This window comes from Anopheles funestus, chromosome 3RL (genome assembly GCF_943734845.2).
Source record: "Anopheles funestus chromosome 3RL, idAnoFuneDA-416_04, whole genome shotgun sequence".
Taxonomy (NCBI): Eukaryota; Metazoa; Arthropoda; class Insecta; order Diptera; family Culicidae; genus Anopheles; species Anopheles funestus.
Genome location: NC_064599.1, coordinates 6,866,321 through 6,882,580, shown reverse-complemented (window position 1 = coordinate 6,882,580; position 16,260 = coordinate 6,866,321). Strand labels below are relative to the sequence as shown.

General features: G+C 46.3%; 2 protein-coding genes across 7 annotated transcripts in view; both read left to right on the top strand.

The window, feature by feature from the left end:
- LOC125769899 (obscurin) overlaps positions 1-16,260 on the top strand; it is a 55,636-nt gene that overhangs the window by 8,736 nt on the left and 30,640 nt on the right. For all 5 annotated transcript variants that reach the window (XM_049438930.1, XM_049438926.1, XM_049438929.1 and 2 more), the window contains exons 3-5: positions 15,699-15,820; positions 15,887-16,054; positions 16,129-16,260. In XM_049438930.1, the coding sequence (XP_049294887.1) occupies positions 15,699-15,820; positions 15,887-16,054; positions 16,129-16,260 (422 nt within the window). The remainder of the gene's footprint in view (positions 1-15,698; positions 15,821-15,886; positions 16,055-16,128) is intronic.
- LOC125769901 (uncharacterized) lies at positions 650-10,095 on the top strand. Of its 2 annotated transcripts, none has more exons than XM_049438936.1 (2): positions 650-7,074; positions 8,371-10,095. In XM_049438936.1, the coding sequence occupies exons 1-2, from the start codon at positions 2,335-2,337 to the stop codon at positions 8,515-8,517; spliced, it is 4,887 nt and encodes a 1,628-aa protein (XP_049294893.1). In that variant the 5' UTR covers positions 650-2,334; the 3' UTR covers positions 8,518-10,095. The 2 variants fall into 2 exon arrangements, with proteins under 2 accessions (XP_049294893.1, XP_049294895.1); XM_049438938.1 differs by having other exon boundaries at positions 8,374-10,092.

Sequence of the window (16,260 nt, the reverse complement as noted above, 5' to 3'; positions counted from 1 at the left end):
AATCAGATCAAGGTTTAACCGGTCTAGGCGCTGTCTGCTTGCCTGCAGTGATTATTCGTTGTCAATCATTCCCATTTCAATCTTGATTTCGTGCAAAAATCATACATTTAAACTGTGAATGATTAATTACAGCTGCGGTACTCATGTCTCAGACAAAACCAACGTTGTTTACAAACAACCTTCCTTTTTGCTCGCTTTGTCTCGTTCGCTATTTCCAACATGTTTCCAGCTTGTTCTTGTTCGATCGTTGCATATTCGGACACTTCCTTTGCTTACATTTTGGCAAACGTGAAGATACAAACCACATTCCACGTGGTTTTTTGGGGGGGGGGGGGGGGGGGGTGAAGTATTTTTTACGCTTTTATCCACGGAAAAACACGATCAAACGTGTGTTATTACTCTCCGCGATGACGAGTAACCATGACGGAGGTTAATAAACGGGGTTGGCCATTTTGCTCTTCTTTCTGTGCAACAAATTATACAGCAAGAAGCGTCACATAAAAATAAAACCAACCCTTGAGATGGGAATCATCATCCATCATGATCCACTTTACGGTTGCAATGGTCTGCTGGTAATTTTTACACCTTCGCACTTCGCACGAAAAACCGTAGCACAGGCGCTATATGATAGGCGCTATATGAAGGGATATGCCTCATTTGACGTTGGAAGCAGAATAATCGGACACCGTTTTCACCTGTGCTCGTGCTAGAGGGTGAGCTGAAACATTACCAACTTGCTATGGAAAATCTTAAGCAGTGGGAGAATTTCGACACGAGAAAACGCTTGCGATGAATCACTACTCTCGTGCTCGTTCGCAAGCGATCGCGTGATCTTGAAAGAGGGAAATCCCTCTTCCATCCCATGAGGATCAATGGACTAACACTCTCACAAATGGTGCGCGCTCAACTCTCAGTTCTCTCGCTTCTTACTACTGTGGGGAAATATGTGACGAAGAGTTGCATCTTTGCTGTGTTGGAAGGCGAATGCGAACAAAAACAGTGTCCTGGGAAGGGGAAAAGTTTTGATATATTTAAATAAACGAATCCCACCTTGTGAGAGCACGCACGCAGAGTTTCCCAGTCAGTCAGTTCGAGTCGGTTGGACGGTACGGACCGTTTACCCCAGACAAAACGATACAACGAAATGCAAAGTTGTCGCTCTTCGTGAACAAAGTGAATCAAGTGGTAGCGATAAAGAAGCAAGTGAAAATTCACGTGATACAATACTATCTAAAGCTCGGAAAAAATGTGATAAAAAAGAGGGAAAATGTGAAATAGCTACAAAATAAACCAAGAAAAGGCTAGTGCAAAGAAAAACCCGCGTGACACAACGAAAGATGCTCGAAACGTTACACCGTCCTGTCATGTTGAGCGAGCGTTAATTAAAAGTGAAACAAGTGAGACAAAAAGGTTGGCAAAGAAAAGAAAAAAACATCTTCTACTCCTACAACTTTTGTTTGTTGGCAAAATACAAGACCGTGTGAAAGCCTCACCAGAGGAGGGCTTCAATAGACGGCACCGGCCAAGAAACGCCGTAGGTCGAACGTACGAAAGTTGGAAAGAATTTAAGATATTTTTAGCCAACCAGAAGAAGGAAAACAAATAAGCAAAAGTACTTCCCGCACTCCATCTTTACCGGGAGGGAGGGCGTGAATTATTCGGGAGCCAATGGTTTGTGTATTATTTCACTGCGGCGATTTCACAGTAGCGAAAAGTCACGAAACATCTATCAAATTAGTGATCATTTGAGCGATTCTTCGGCGACCAATGTGACCGATGTGAATATAGCGGACTCGTACAGCAAACTAAATGCCAACGGGACACACACACACATACGCAGATTAGCTACATTTTGCAATCCATTTTGGCATTTTTCGTGTGTGACAACTAAGACGGAAAAGGAAGGTAGAAGGGAGAGTTACCGGATGCATAAGGGCTAGCCGAAAATAAACCTATTCCGGCCACTGTATTGCGTTACGCATCGTGTTACGCAGCACGTTAGGTTGTGTCGTTTGTTTTTTTCGTTTCCCCCGAAAAACCTTCCCGACTCTGACTCACGTGTTTGAAAGAGTGTGTGTTTGTGTGGAACTGTGAAGAAATTCCAAACCGGTCGCTTTGGAGGAATTTTTGAGACGGAAGCACTACGTACCGGGAAGATTAATTTGCCACGAGAAAATGAAAGTTATTGGAGCTATTTTTGGAACTGTTTTTTGAGTCAGTTCTGCTGGGCTGTGATTACAACTGAGGGGAATGAAAGACTGCTAAAGGCAAAACAGTGATCGTAACGCTTATCTATATTGCCAAAACAAAAAAGAGCCGTCCTACAGCTTCACCATGTCGTTCTGTCGCATTACCGGCAAATGTCGGTCGTTACCGAAGCCCAACTACTTCCCAATGCTGCCACCGATCTCGCCGGCCGCAGCAAAGCGTTTCTGTCGCGTGACGGGTAAATCGTACGGATTGCCATCGCATCACTTCATCCCGGTGACGCTCGTGAAACGCGCCCCCGGCACTGACCGCTGCCGGGTGACGAATGTGTCGGCCGAGCTTGAACCACACCACTACCAGCCGGGTGCGTACGGTAACCGACGGCACGAGGTGCTGTGTGCGTTTCGGTACGTGCTGCCCGTGCTGGACGATAGTGATGAGGCGCAGCGTAATCTTACCACCATCCTGCAGCAGAAGACGAAACCGCTCGAACAGAGTCTGTACGTGTATCGGGTGGATGAGCGCAATTTCGGGCTCGTTTTTCCGGCCCGCCTCGAGGCGGCCGTCCGCGACGGTGACGTGCGGGACGTGATGCTGGCGAAGGAGTCCGACAAGCTGCTGATAAAACTACGCAAAGGTAACAGTGTGAGTGTGCCGCTGCAAAGTTTTCAGCACACGGCACTCGAATCCGACACGCTGTACGAAGGTGAAGGTCCACGGGAGGAAGTGATCAAGCGGCGGGAGAAAGAGGACGCCAAGCGTCCGAAACCGAAGGCGAAATCGAATCTCTCCAGCATCGCGAACATTTTCGAGAGTAAAGAACGGGTAGAGGAGGAACAGATCGAGCAGGAGCAACGCTTTATTGAGGAGCATCGCGAGAAGGCGGTCCGGTTGGCAGCGGAACGGCGTGAGCGCCAGCGTGCGGAAAAGCTACAGGCACTCCGCCTGAATGAGCATCTGCTCGAGCAGGAACCGGAACTCGGCGATCTGGTGAAACCGCTGATTGAATCGTGGGATTGGAACACGCTGGAACGTGAAGCAGCTGATCGGAATGCGGAAAGTGAAGGTGTTCGCAGTACGGTCACTGCACTGCCGAAACCGCTCAATGTACTTCCGGTGGTGATCGTCACACGGAAGCTGACGGTGGATGAAGCTCAGCTTGAGCATTGTTCCGGGTTGGAAGCGGCTTCGTACGTTGGCACGATCACACCAGCCAAGGTAGAACTGAAGCCGGAACGAGCGGCAGCTATCGGGGCACTAACACCCGAAATGCTTAGTCAACTTGCGCAGCTAGAGGAGCGTCTTGCAGCATCGGCTGAAATGTTGCCCCATCTAGACGATCTTGCCTCCGTCATGACACACCTGAGCCAGGCACAACCGACCGAAGTGGATGGTGTGCCCGGTGTGAAGCTGATCGTAAATCATCAATCCGTATTCGTTCCCGGACAGATGGTAATGGTCGGTGGTAAGCCAACGTTCATACCCGGTCAATCATTCCCCAGCTCGGGAAGTTCTTCCGGTGAGCTTGAGTTTATACCCGGTGTTACCATCACCGGACATGATGGTGCGATCCAATTCATCCCCGGTGAGGTAACGACGGTCCGGGCAGGAAAACAACCATCGGCAACATTCGTCGCAGGGAAAGTGATCGAAGGGCAAGGGTTCGTGTGTGGTCAGGTGCTGTCAGTGAACGGTGAGCCACGTTTCGTGCAGGGACAAACGATTGTAACACCGGAAGGTGTGAGTAAGTTCATCGCAGGTGTTGTGGACGAACGTACGGGACAGTTTGTGCCGGGTCAAGCGATCGAAACACCGGATGGATTACGGTTCGTGCCCGGCCAGACAATTACCGTGCAGGGTCGGGAACGTTTCATCCCTGGCCAAAACGTACCGAATCCAGACGGTAATGGTGAGCTAGTGTTTGTGCCGGGACAGACGGTTGGTATCGTCGGTGGAGCGGATCGTTTCGTGCCCGGTAAAACGATCGTCACTGCCGAAGGGGCACGATTTGTGCCGGGACAGTACGTCGGTGATTCGTTCGTGCCCGGTATCGTTGATGGTAGTGGACGGTTTGTGCCGGGTGTTAACATCGAAACGAAGGAAGGGTCCAAGTTTGTCGAGGGACAGATCGTTCACACGAAGCATGGTGATGTGTTTATGCCCGGTACTACAACGATCGGACCGGAAGGTGAAGTGTCGTTCGCGCTGGCTTCCACGATCGATGCGGTACGGTTCAGTGAGGCATCCCCAGTTGGCATGGTGGTGGATGGTGAGCGACTAGCGATCGAAGAACCATCCCTGTGTGTATTTGGTCATCTGGTGCAGAACGATACGGGGGTTGAGTTTTACCCGGAGCGTATCGGACGGGAACATCTTCCGGCGGGCAAGGTGGTACCAGGCAAGCTGGTAAAGCAACTTGCCGAATCAAAGTTCATACCCGGTATAAAGACGGAAGATGATGGTTTTATACCGGGACAGGTGGTACTTACGGATAGGGGAGAACAATTCGTTCCCGGTCAGGTGATTGAAACGTCTGAAGGCATGAAGTTCGTACCGGGTCAGATTATCGAAACGAAGAGTGGTCCCAAGTTTGTGCCAGGCCAAACGATGGAAACACCGGACGGGCCACGCTTTGTACCGGGACAGATCATCAATACGCGGGTCGGACCAACCTTCATACCGGGTCAGGTGATAAGCACCGATGACGATGGGGAAAAGTTCGTCCCGGGTCAAATCGTCGACACGGATGATGGGCCACGGTTCGTGCCGGGTCGTGTAGTGGAGTCGGAAAATCGCGTCACCTTTATCCCGGGCCGTATCGTTCAGACAGCGGACGGACCACGGTTCGTAGCACCAGATCTGAAAGACAACGAAGATGGGGACGAAGAGTTCTCGGTGCAGAGTTTCACCGTAACGCCCGAGGAGCTGAAGCTGCTGAAACCCAGCCAACCGGCATATGGTGGAGCCGTTTCGGGTGAGAGCACGCTTGTAGTTAGTCTGGATAGTACGATCCTGCAGAGTCTCGCACAGTCGGGAATGCCCATCGGACGTCAGGTGGAAGCTTCCGCCGTAGACTACGTACTCGAGAGCACGAAGGAACGCAAAGCCTTACAACAGTTTCTGGCTGAGAACAGTCTGCCAGGTGCGAAGTTGGACGTACTGGAGAGCATCTTTGATGGGTTGAAACAGGTCTGCCGGAAGGTGGATCGTGAATCCCTTCAGTACAGTGATGCGCATGCACCGAAAGATGAGACGGTGTGTAATGGATCGATCGGCGTTGTAGAAGCTCTTGCCTCCAGCTTAGCCTCAATCCTCACCGAAGCTCAGGGATCCGATCCGAACGCACCCGAGCGTTCCATGTACGAGATGATTGCGGAAGCGATCAAGGCATCCACTGGCGAATATACGGTGGAGGAACTGCAGCACGTCATTCAGTCTCCGGAAGCAGTGGACTACCTGTTCGGTGCTGTTAATCGTACCATCGTTAAGAACAACATCGATCAAAAGTTACGAACACTGACGGCACTCATGGAGGAGGAATCGATGGGCGAAGATACTGAACCGGGTACTGGATCGCTTCCGACCGGAGCGATTGAGGAGTTCTGTGAGCTACTCGATAATAGTGGAATGTCCGAGGCATTTGTAAATCTGCTCAAAAAAGACGAAAATTTGTTCAAATCGATCGTTACCAGCCTGAAGAGTTCCGGTGTGGTAGAGGACAGTGTGAACATCTCGGAGATATTGCAAACTGCATTGGTAGATAGCATACAGGAGCGAGCACAGGCAGCACTAGTCGAGCTCGTAGAAGATCCACGTTCGCATGACGCATTACGCACGCTGCTCCGTAAGTCGGAAGGACTTGCGCACGCACTTGGTCACGCTAAAGAAGCGGAAGCTTTACAGTACCTGCTGACACATCCGGCCGCTTTGCGTGATCTCCACAAGGAGGATGAGCTGTTCACCATTATTAACCGTGTTCTGATCATGGAACAGTTGGCTGAAGACGATGACGAGTATCGGGAGCTAATGGATGGACTCGAGCGAACACCCGCGCACGCTACCAAGAGTGACCAGTTGCGGGAACTCATACGACAGAGTGGAGCTTTATCGCATGCACCCGCCCGGCGTCCCGTGATTGAGTCTTCGCGCGATGTACCACTTTCGCTGTTCTACACCAACAATCAGCTAGCGATCGAGGAGTTCTTCCTGAAGAGTGGTCAATGTCAGCGGCAGCAGTACCCGAAAGCGTTCCTCATCATTAAGCGGGGCATACAGGCGGTGATACCGCGTGAGTCTAGCCACGAAGTGTTGGCGGGAAAGATCGCCTACACTGTGTTGGATGAGGACGGTATCCGCCACTTCCAGCCGATGAATGTGCTGTCCGCGTTACGCATCACACCGAAGTTCCTGCACCGGTTCTCGATGTACAGCTGTGAGGTACAGGAGGAACCGGACTATGAAACGCTCAGCAGCAGCGGTAGTAGCAGCCATGATGCGTTGGATAAGGTGGATGAGGCAGCATACTTCTATCGACCACTGTCACGAAGAGGATCGCTGCGTGCACCTGTCACAACACCTGTGAATGGTGTTGCTCGCAAACTCGAACGGCAGGAATCGTTTAGTCCGCGGCTGGTAACACGCAAACTTCCTCCAATAAATGGGTATCATCCGGTAGGCTCATTGCCACCACTGCAACCACTGTACCAACCGTTGCACACCTTCCCCACCGTCGTCACGCATCATCAGCATCTTCAGCAGCATGTACCTTCACGACAGCATCAACAGCAACATCAACAGCAGTACCAACAGCATCATCATCATCACACCCAGCATTACCATCCTGCAGCAAAGGCAGACAATGTTAAGGTAGGTTCGCAGGTCTTAGTTCCTTGGCATCTATTGCTTTCGAAATAAGCCCCACATTTAAAAAAAACACACACATTCCCTGTTCAGCTTGGTAGCCTCGTCGCCTGGGAAGGGCAAATAAAGCGGCACACTAATTATAGACGACATCGAGCGGCCAAATAATCAGTTTGAAGGACAACAGACATGGCAGTTGACATTTCTTGGTGTGTTTCTGGGCTGAAACAGTGCGCAGTCTGAATGGGGCGCGTATAGATGAGCTCTTGCGTTGGGGATCTCTTTCCTACATGATGGTTTGTTTTTGAAGATTAATCTTCATAAAAAATACACACATGCACACACGTTCGTATTCGCGTTGGCGTACGAAACATGTTGTTTTCCATAAAGATGATAACATCTTGTCAACGCTTAGTCTCTATTTGCTAACTGTTATAAATGGCTCTAAAATTGTCCAATCTCTGTCCCTTTCTTGCTCAGTAGAGAGGAATGGAATGGAGAAAACGAATGACCTACTTTGAACTGGATATGCTTCTAGAACTCAACTGCTTAACAGTCGCAGTCATTCTAAGAACGATAAGTGTTACCAAAAAGATTAATAGATCAATCCCTTTTCAATGTACTACAGAGTTCAGACTTAGCCTAAAGAAGTAAACCACCAGTCATATTGGTGTGATAATGGCAGACAAGGGATGTCGATTTGTGGTACCGTTCGCGTACCACACTACAAAGGTGAAGAGCTAAAGGCGATGTCTATTTTTATCGTTCAGTTACCCTTAGCACACGACACACACGTACACATGGGGGATCCTATGCTTCGGTTTGCTTCCCCTTGCGAAGACGCATCTGAACGCAACGAAAAAGAAAAAACGTCAGCCATTTGCGTTGGGTAATGGATCATCATGTGCGAACTCGTCGTTTTACATGCTCCCCAGGTTCGGTACCGCTCGAGAATGGATCGTCTATAAATAGTGTGCTTAATAAGGGTATGCTCACCGTACCGGATCGATCGATTCGGGAAGACTCAATAGAGACGAGACAGTATAGGGCTGCAGGTAGTATTACATTAACCTTTTTCGTTTTTACTTTGCGTATTACTGGTTAATGCGTTCAAGGTTCAAGTCCGTCTCCATTGAGTCTGATACGGAACATATCTTCCCAGTATATTAATTGCTAAGAAGCATCATCGCATGTAATGGAACATCTGCTAATCGTTAGAAGCAAACATCGACACACACACGTATGGTTACTTATTCAAACACACACAATCTTTCGCTCTCTCTCTCTCTCTACTCGTTTTAGCAGACTCTACCGATGGCAATGAGGATAGCGATCAAGGCCTCGCTAGCACAAGGGCGCGAACCATCGACCTGCTATCGCTCCAATAGCCGGGACTCGATCTATCGAACGTCATCCCGTACTAGTGTCCACGACTGGAGCTGGAAGTGATATGTAGTGGTGCTTCATCGGCTAGCTGTTTGACAGCTGTCACGCTACTACTACTACTGACCGTTGACTTTAGAACGTTTGTCTTTCTTAATGATTAGTTAGTTAGATGATAAGAACCATGCTAAGCAACCGTCTTGAAGCTGAACTGATCTTGAACGGACGTACACACATACACTTTGGACAAGTGAAACTGTAAATTACTCCCAATAAAACCTATCTGTAGAGAAACGCTTCAAACAAAAAATGAGGTACGGGTAACCGGGTAAGAACGCGTTATTTCACCCCGTACGTGATATATCACCGTTGTGCTGACGTTTGCAGTTTGGATATAGCGCGGTGCAACAAATACGAAACTGCGACCTAATATTTCATCCTGCCCGGCACGTACATTTGATACTCTCCAATGGTACGGTAATTAGTCAACGGATGGAGACGTTTTGCAGACGTAAATCATGCCCCGGCCGGTTGGGGCGCTTGTAGGCGAATACCACTCATCATCGTCTCCACCGAATATTGTGCGCCGTGCCGTACTGCGCTAATGGACTGTGTCGAGTGCGCGGTAGTTTACTGGAGACCTGCAAACACCCGGACAAGGTCATTAAGATACTTTTTCAAACGTCAGTATTGCTACGAGGATATCTTTAGCGGTGGTGGGGGGAGGGATGCGGTCATAAGATTTTCCAGTAATTTCGTTATTTTTCCAAGTCATTCCTTGGCGGCGTTAGAAATCGTTCACAAACGTTAGAACTTTTTGCGCTTGACCCACATCAGTCTTCTAACCGCCGTACGGCGTTCGGGTTATGCAATCTGAAGCAATAAAGAACAAACAAACATCTGCAAACATTTGCTGATGGAACACCACTTTGAAGATGTTGGCTATTTGTGTGCGAAGAGAGTACTCCATTTCATCACGCATTTCATCATAAAACTGTTTGTTATTCTTCAGCTACCGAGCTCATTGAATTCTTTCAAAGCTCCACGTGAGTTAATGGAGAAAAAATGGTCCTATCTTACGCTTACTATTCTGACAGCTTTTCTCCGTACATGCGTGTACTTACAGCGCAACAGGACAAGGAAGTGTCCACCATTGGTGTGTAAATAGCGCTTTGCTGTTTCATTAGCTCTCATTAGACGATCCGGCTTGGACGGTACCCAAATTGGCTCATGTGTCACTCACCTCCCGTGTGATGATGAAGATGACGAAGATGACACGTCGGCTTCACCTGCTACCCAGTGCAAGTGGTGCCCTATTAGCAGATTAGCGATTACCAAACCGTGCACCAGAAACTGTGTAGCCGTATGTTTCTGGTTTCATGGTGATCTGCTGACTTCTGCCACTAGCCGCCCCCCGGTGCGATGAAGCCAGTGCGTCTGTGCGTTTGTCCGTGCGGTTTCTGCATAATGCCACGCGTTGCGTGCCACGACTCGGCAGTGGTATGGTCCGGTTTGGGTTGCATAATTCTTAAAATAGATTATTCCGCTTCGTTCTTCTTCATCGGTTTGCAACACGTACGCGCACGCACCAAAAACGCATCAATCGTTGTACAGGGTGTTTCTGCTAGTGTTGACATGGAATCAATATTTAGTAAAGTAATTTATTTTCTAATATAACATATCACAATATTCACTATTTGGACTGCACTGTGTCCTCCAACAAATTGAATCAATACTGTTGTTCTATTTTTTCTCCATCGATCTTGTCTACTGACAAACCGTTACCATAAATGGCGTTCTAAATTCTAAGAATCCGATCAATATCTGTTCGTAGAACGGTTTCTAAGATATGCTGCAAGAAAGTATACTAAAAAATATTTCACTTGAGTAATTGGTGTACGTTCAATGGGTTTTCAATAAAGAATTTAACGATACACCCTGTGTCATCCACGTGCTGACAAATGTAACACCCCACCGAGTTCAGGTGCTCCAAAATGTCCGAGATTACTCAGTTTATAATAGATGGAAGGCGTAAACCAGCATTGCGTTGTACAATTTTGTGATCTACTGGAGGTCGTTCACACACCCTTCTGGATAAAATGAACTCCCCATTCCGACATATTCTATATATATATTAATTTATCTCTTATGACACCTTTACTTTTGTAGAATGTACCGCCCATTCTATTCACGCTTCTGGAATAGCTTCTTGCAATCGTAGTGGAAACTCTTTCAACTCTCCAAACAAACGGATATGACGTGTACGGCTTACATGCCCGGGGGGTCCGCTCGAGAAGCGAAATTGCTCACTGCTGATGGACATAATGAGGCACACCGGCACCATCCGTACCGACCGATTGCCATTGCGAAAAATCATTCTTCATCGCGTAACGCAAAACTTTGCGTAGGAGCGTCCAATTGCTCAGAACGGTTTGCTGCAAAAAGTGTTTTTGCATGCTCGAACCAGAGGATAACATTCACGAGCAGATGTTTTATTGTTCACATCGGGGATGTACTTTAGCAGTGGCAGGGCGAGAACACAGCACCGTTCGGGTCCGCGGGTCACTAGCCGTGTTTGACGTCAGGGAGGGCGGTACATTCAACACGTGGTGTGAAAAATGTAACCAATAATGAACTCCAGATGAATGCCTGATGGCACGAGGAAATCGAAACGAACGAAGAAAAAAAAAGAGACGATCGGGTTCTTTGACTTAGATTTAATGTTCCCGGGTGTGCATTTGTGGTGCTCGTGCGTACGGACTAATGGGTTCCGTGGGGTTTTCCATCAAGCCACCACCTGAGCGGCCGGAAATTCTAAAAATATTTTAACAAATGTGGCCTCCATTGACCTGTACGATACGTCAGACCATAGTTTTCGACGATTTAGTCCTCGATCCAGAATGATGAATGGCCGAATTTCGTGCAGGGAATGTCTTTTGGAAATGTACAGGAAAGAAAAGACACATAGATGACAGCTTAACCGCATATAAATCATTTTTCAAGGTGGAAAAACTCATCTAAATCATCTACCAGCTGCTGTAAAGCTGTTGCAATTCGTTGCAAACTGAAACTCACACATGGCGTGTTGTTAGAACGTAAATTCGATCCCTAAAATTTCTAAAATTCTGTAACAATTTGATCACAATTATTGAATAATTCTCTTCCCTTTGGAGTGAAGCCATAAAATCAAAATCCAATCCAAGAAAGCAATTATTTTCATCGTTTCGTCCGTTTCCCTCAAAACAAAAACAGACCTTCAAACGGCATTCCTCTTCCCCTCTTCCGTAACGAAGATGACTCAATCACAGCTCAACGGCTTTTGGGGAAGCTCCATTTTTATTTATGTTCGAGATGTTATTTACATTTTTTCGCCTACCTTTTTTTCATTCCACTTACCATCGCCGGATCAAGCGAGGCCAACAAGATGCCTTCTGCAGCAGAAACAGCTGGTTTTGTCACGCGCACCCATGAATGAATCGTAGATCGCACACGTGACACGTTTCCGTGTTTGACCTACACCACTTGATCGGTCGGCAGTGTGTTTCGGATGCGTACAATAATAACGTTTTCAAAACACAAACGCACAAAAACCACGGTGTGGGTATACAAAGTTTACGACAAACAAACAATTTATGGTCCACAATCTGGAGTGGATGGTTGTGACCAGAAACATGGCGAATTAAAATTAAAAAAAAAACCCCGACTACCACTCAAACGATCACGATCAGTATCAGTCCGTTAAAAGTGAATGCTAATAGTTGGCACAGTTCCGCCGACTGCTGGATATCTCGAAAACGCGTAAAGACGTGCGTGCGTGCGTGCAAAGGAAATTCGCTTCTGCACTTGCAGACGAGTCCGAAAATAAACTTTACTTATTATTTATTTTCGCAGTGGCTCCGAACAGGCAACTAATAGGCAGAGAACGCATAAATATCTGGGAGCGCCGTTAGCGGGAAGGTTTGAGAGCAAACAAACCGAGGGTAGGGCACCCTGTGTTGATCCGGTTTGGCATTTATGTTTTGGGAAATATGATCGACACTTCCGAGCCGATGATCATTGCGAAGCGGTGCAGAACCTTGAAGTCATGGTTGTGTCTACGTTCGATTTTCTCTTCCCAACCAATCCAGTTTTCTTCGTACGGTGAAATATTACTCAAAACACTAACCAAAGCGTGCTAATAGAGTGCAGAAAATTTGGTTTGTATGGAAACGGATTTTCTTTGAAAGCAATTCAGTCGCACGAACTGATTGACAAGTCCAAGGTGATTCATTGGCCTACCTAGCCGTTCTCGGCCGAATGTGCTGATAGGGAGAAATTGGACATGACTCAAGAGCAGCCGGTGGTGTACTTCAAATTTTCAAATCTCCCATCATTAAGGGTGATGCTCACAGGTCAGGAGGCAAACACTGAGCAGCGAAATGGTTAACGACCTGCAATGTCGTATACTCGGTAGCGCAAATTTCTCTGACAGTGACAGTGATACAAAAGTGGGTGGTCGTAAGAGTACTGTTGGTTGGTAAAATAATACCTCTGCGCTAGTAGTTTTTCCTTTTCTATTTATGTACTTACAACAGTTTGTACTTTAAGGGCAAGGGAAGGGCAACAAAGTTAATGGTTGATTCATTAGTGATTCGAAAATGGAAATAAAAATAGCAGGTGGTTATGAATTGCAGAAGTGAATTATAAGTAGATTTGTTGTATGAAGTCTAACACGTACTAGAGTTAGTAGAGTATGAAGTAGTAGAGTATGAAGTCGAACACCTACTAGGGTAGGCAGTGAAATTGTGGCAAAAATACATTGTGAAGAATATATTGTGTACCCTATGCCCTATGCACTATATTGGATGTCTGGAATGTTGGATGATATATACAACAAGCCCACCTTATTCCAACAATAAATCGATTATTTTGTGTGAGAAATTTCACCCCAAAATTGTTGAATGCTTAAAATATTGGAAATACATTTTTGACCAATTATTTCTCAAATTTATCGTTCTCAGGGGAATTTATTACATGTTTCTTACTCATTTTCATATTAACACCTTTGCGATCTATATCATACCTTAAATGATCATCCCTTAATCATCGCTGCTAAACTGTAACCATATGGCACCGTAGACGTCATTTGATTCGATCACTTATCCACAGCCATCATACGGGCTGGCCCTAAATCCATTTAATTTGCGTTACAAACTAGAGTTCAAATCACATTCCTCTTTGCTGACCAAAACATCGGAGCCGCATCGGCTGGTGGATCGATGGTGCGGTTGTTTTTCTTCTGTTCCACCGTAAACAGATCCGAACGATCAACAAAAACAATCACCACCGATAGACGCCGGTACACCTTGGGCCGATACAATACAAAGGTGGGATGCTGGGTGAGATAAAAAGCTTCGTAAATAATATACGTTCTCTTCCACTTCGCTTCCTTCGCTTGGATTTTGCGATTTGGCGATTCTGCGAGTGTGTAGTGTATCCAGACGCGCCCAGATTACTGACCACAAACTATCACATTACTTATCGGAAATGGTAACACTTTGAGGCTAAATATAACCGAAGTACAAATTGATGATCGCAACCTGCTCATTCCCAATCTGGGGTTTTTGTGGGGGAAAATTGTTTTTCCTAGCAGAAGTGAAGGTTCACCCGGAACGTAACTAGAACACCACGGTCAAGGTATGCCCGGGACTAGGTCAAATATGACCGAACGAATAATACCGCCATCTAGAGGAAGACTTATCCACCACTCTCTCTGTAGGTGGTACGAATGTTAGTGTGGAAGTAGTAGAACTCACGAAACGAGGTCACATGTCACAGGAAATGTCATCTTGTGTAGAAGATGTTTTTATTATTATTCTTTTTTATCTCCTGTTTTGTTTGGAAAAAAATGACTACCCATTTTTGGCGCATCGAACGAAATTTCTACCAAATCATTGAGCGGTTGACTGTCAGCACACCATTTCTGACAGTTTTCTGACAGAGCGCCAATTAGCAAAACACGGACCAACAATTCTCGCTGTATTTTTTTTTTTTTGTTAAGTTAAAAACGAAATTGAAATATTCCTGCAGTTTATTTCTACCTTGGATAAGATCTCGTAACTTGACGAGGATGACGTCTATCGTTGGTGTTTTTAGATAGAAATCGATCTCAATTAGACTCGATCAAGCGTAGTGATATGATCATCTTCGTAAAGGAAGAATCTTCGCTATCGATTTATCTTCTCTAGGACATTATGATCTCATACGTTGCTGTATTCTTAAATCTGTCAGCGAATGGCGACAAATAAGGGTGTAAAAATGGTGCTAGTTTTAAGTGATTTTTTTCCCCAACAACCCCTTTCAAATCCTCCCACTGGAGGTGTGCCAAAACGATCTGGGAGTGGATCCCAAATACAACAAATCCCCATCCGAATGATATAAAAACGAGCATTTGATAAATTGTAACGATTGTGGGGTTGACGGATTTATGGTCTCATTAGTGTGATACTCATCTGTCGCACAAGAAGGTTGTCCACCAGAGCGATACTTGTGTCGTGAATCTCTAATCTGTTTTCCGCGAAGGAATTAAAAAAGGGAACCATGACACGAAACGGAAGAAATCGAATCCGGTGCAATAAATTAATCATTTAAGATTAATTTTTACTTTTTAAACCAGAGCGTCCGTCCGACAAGTATCACATATCAGTCGCTACTGCCGTAAGATTGGTATTGAAGCGTACATGGGGTTTGGGTTTTCCCGCAAATTAACACCCCGAATGGTACGTGTACTATTTGGGATGCGGAATCACTGCCAACACGTTCTTTCGTTTTTATGTGTTTGAAATAGATGAACAGCTTTAGTCAACTAGAGATGCCAAAAAGATTCTCGAAAAAAAGCGAAGAACATGATCGTGTTTGTACATAACTCTGAAGAAGTATACTATTGCCAAAGGTATCGGTCCAAAAACTACCCGGGTGACAAGAATACTAACCACAATAATAAAAGGAACCATTTGTGCTGTGAATTGCATAACTTTGGGAGTAAGCTACAAGTTCTTTGGTTGTTATTATCTTAATGTGTAATTTACAAAATAGAATATTAAAGAAAAAAATTAGTCACCTGGGTAGTTGCACATGAACTATCCCAGGATGTTCATTGAAGGTAATTTTTGGCACCCATCTGGTGATCAGAATCATTAATTTTCATTATATTTCATCCCTGCATGACATTCGACTAATCCTTTCTGTTCTGCTCCATCTACGCGCAGATGTACGATATTTTGGTTGTGAACAAAAACTACGATGCCGAAGGACCAGACTCGATCTCGGTGCGAATTGGCGATCTGGTCGAGGTCCTCGACATGGGCGATTCGGCAGTCAATGCGGCAAAGTAAGTATAATGGTTTTTAATGATTCATTCGCTCATGAACGGAAAGCAACCATCTTCAATCGACAGGAAGCCCAAGCTCGATCCGCAGATGAACATCGGTCAGACCGAGGATCGGCTCGACAGCTCGGCCTCGAGGCACAAGCTGGCGGTGAAGCCGAAGAAGAACCACCAGAGTTCGTCCCATCGACGTAGCGTCAGTCCACAGCCACCGTATCAACCGAAACCGAACGAGAAGTATGGAGTGTTTTGAGTGTGTGGTTTGGAATTTTCGTTGTTAAGTGTTCTTGAAATTTCATCCCCAATACAAGGTGGAAAGTACGAATCTTTGACGGTGATGATAATGCCAAAGCCGGCTGGATACCGGTGTCCGTGCTGGACATCAACCATACCGAACAGGCCGTGTTTGGCGAAAAGTCTAACGATGCTGCCTATCGACGAGA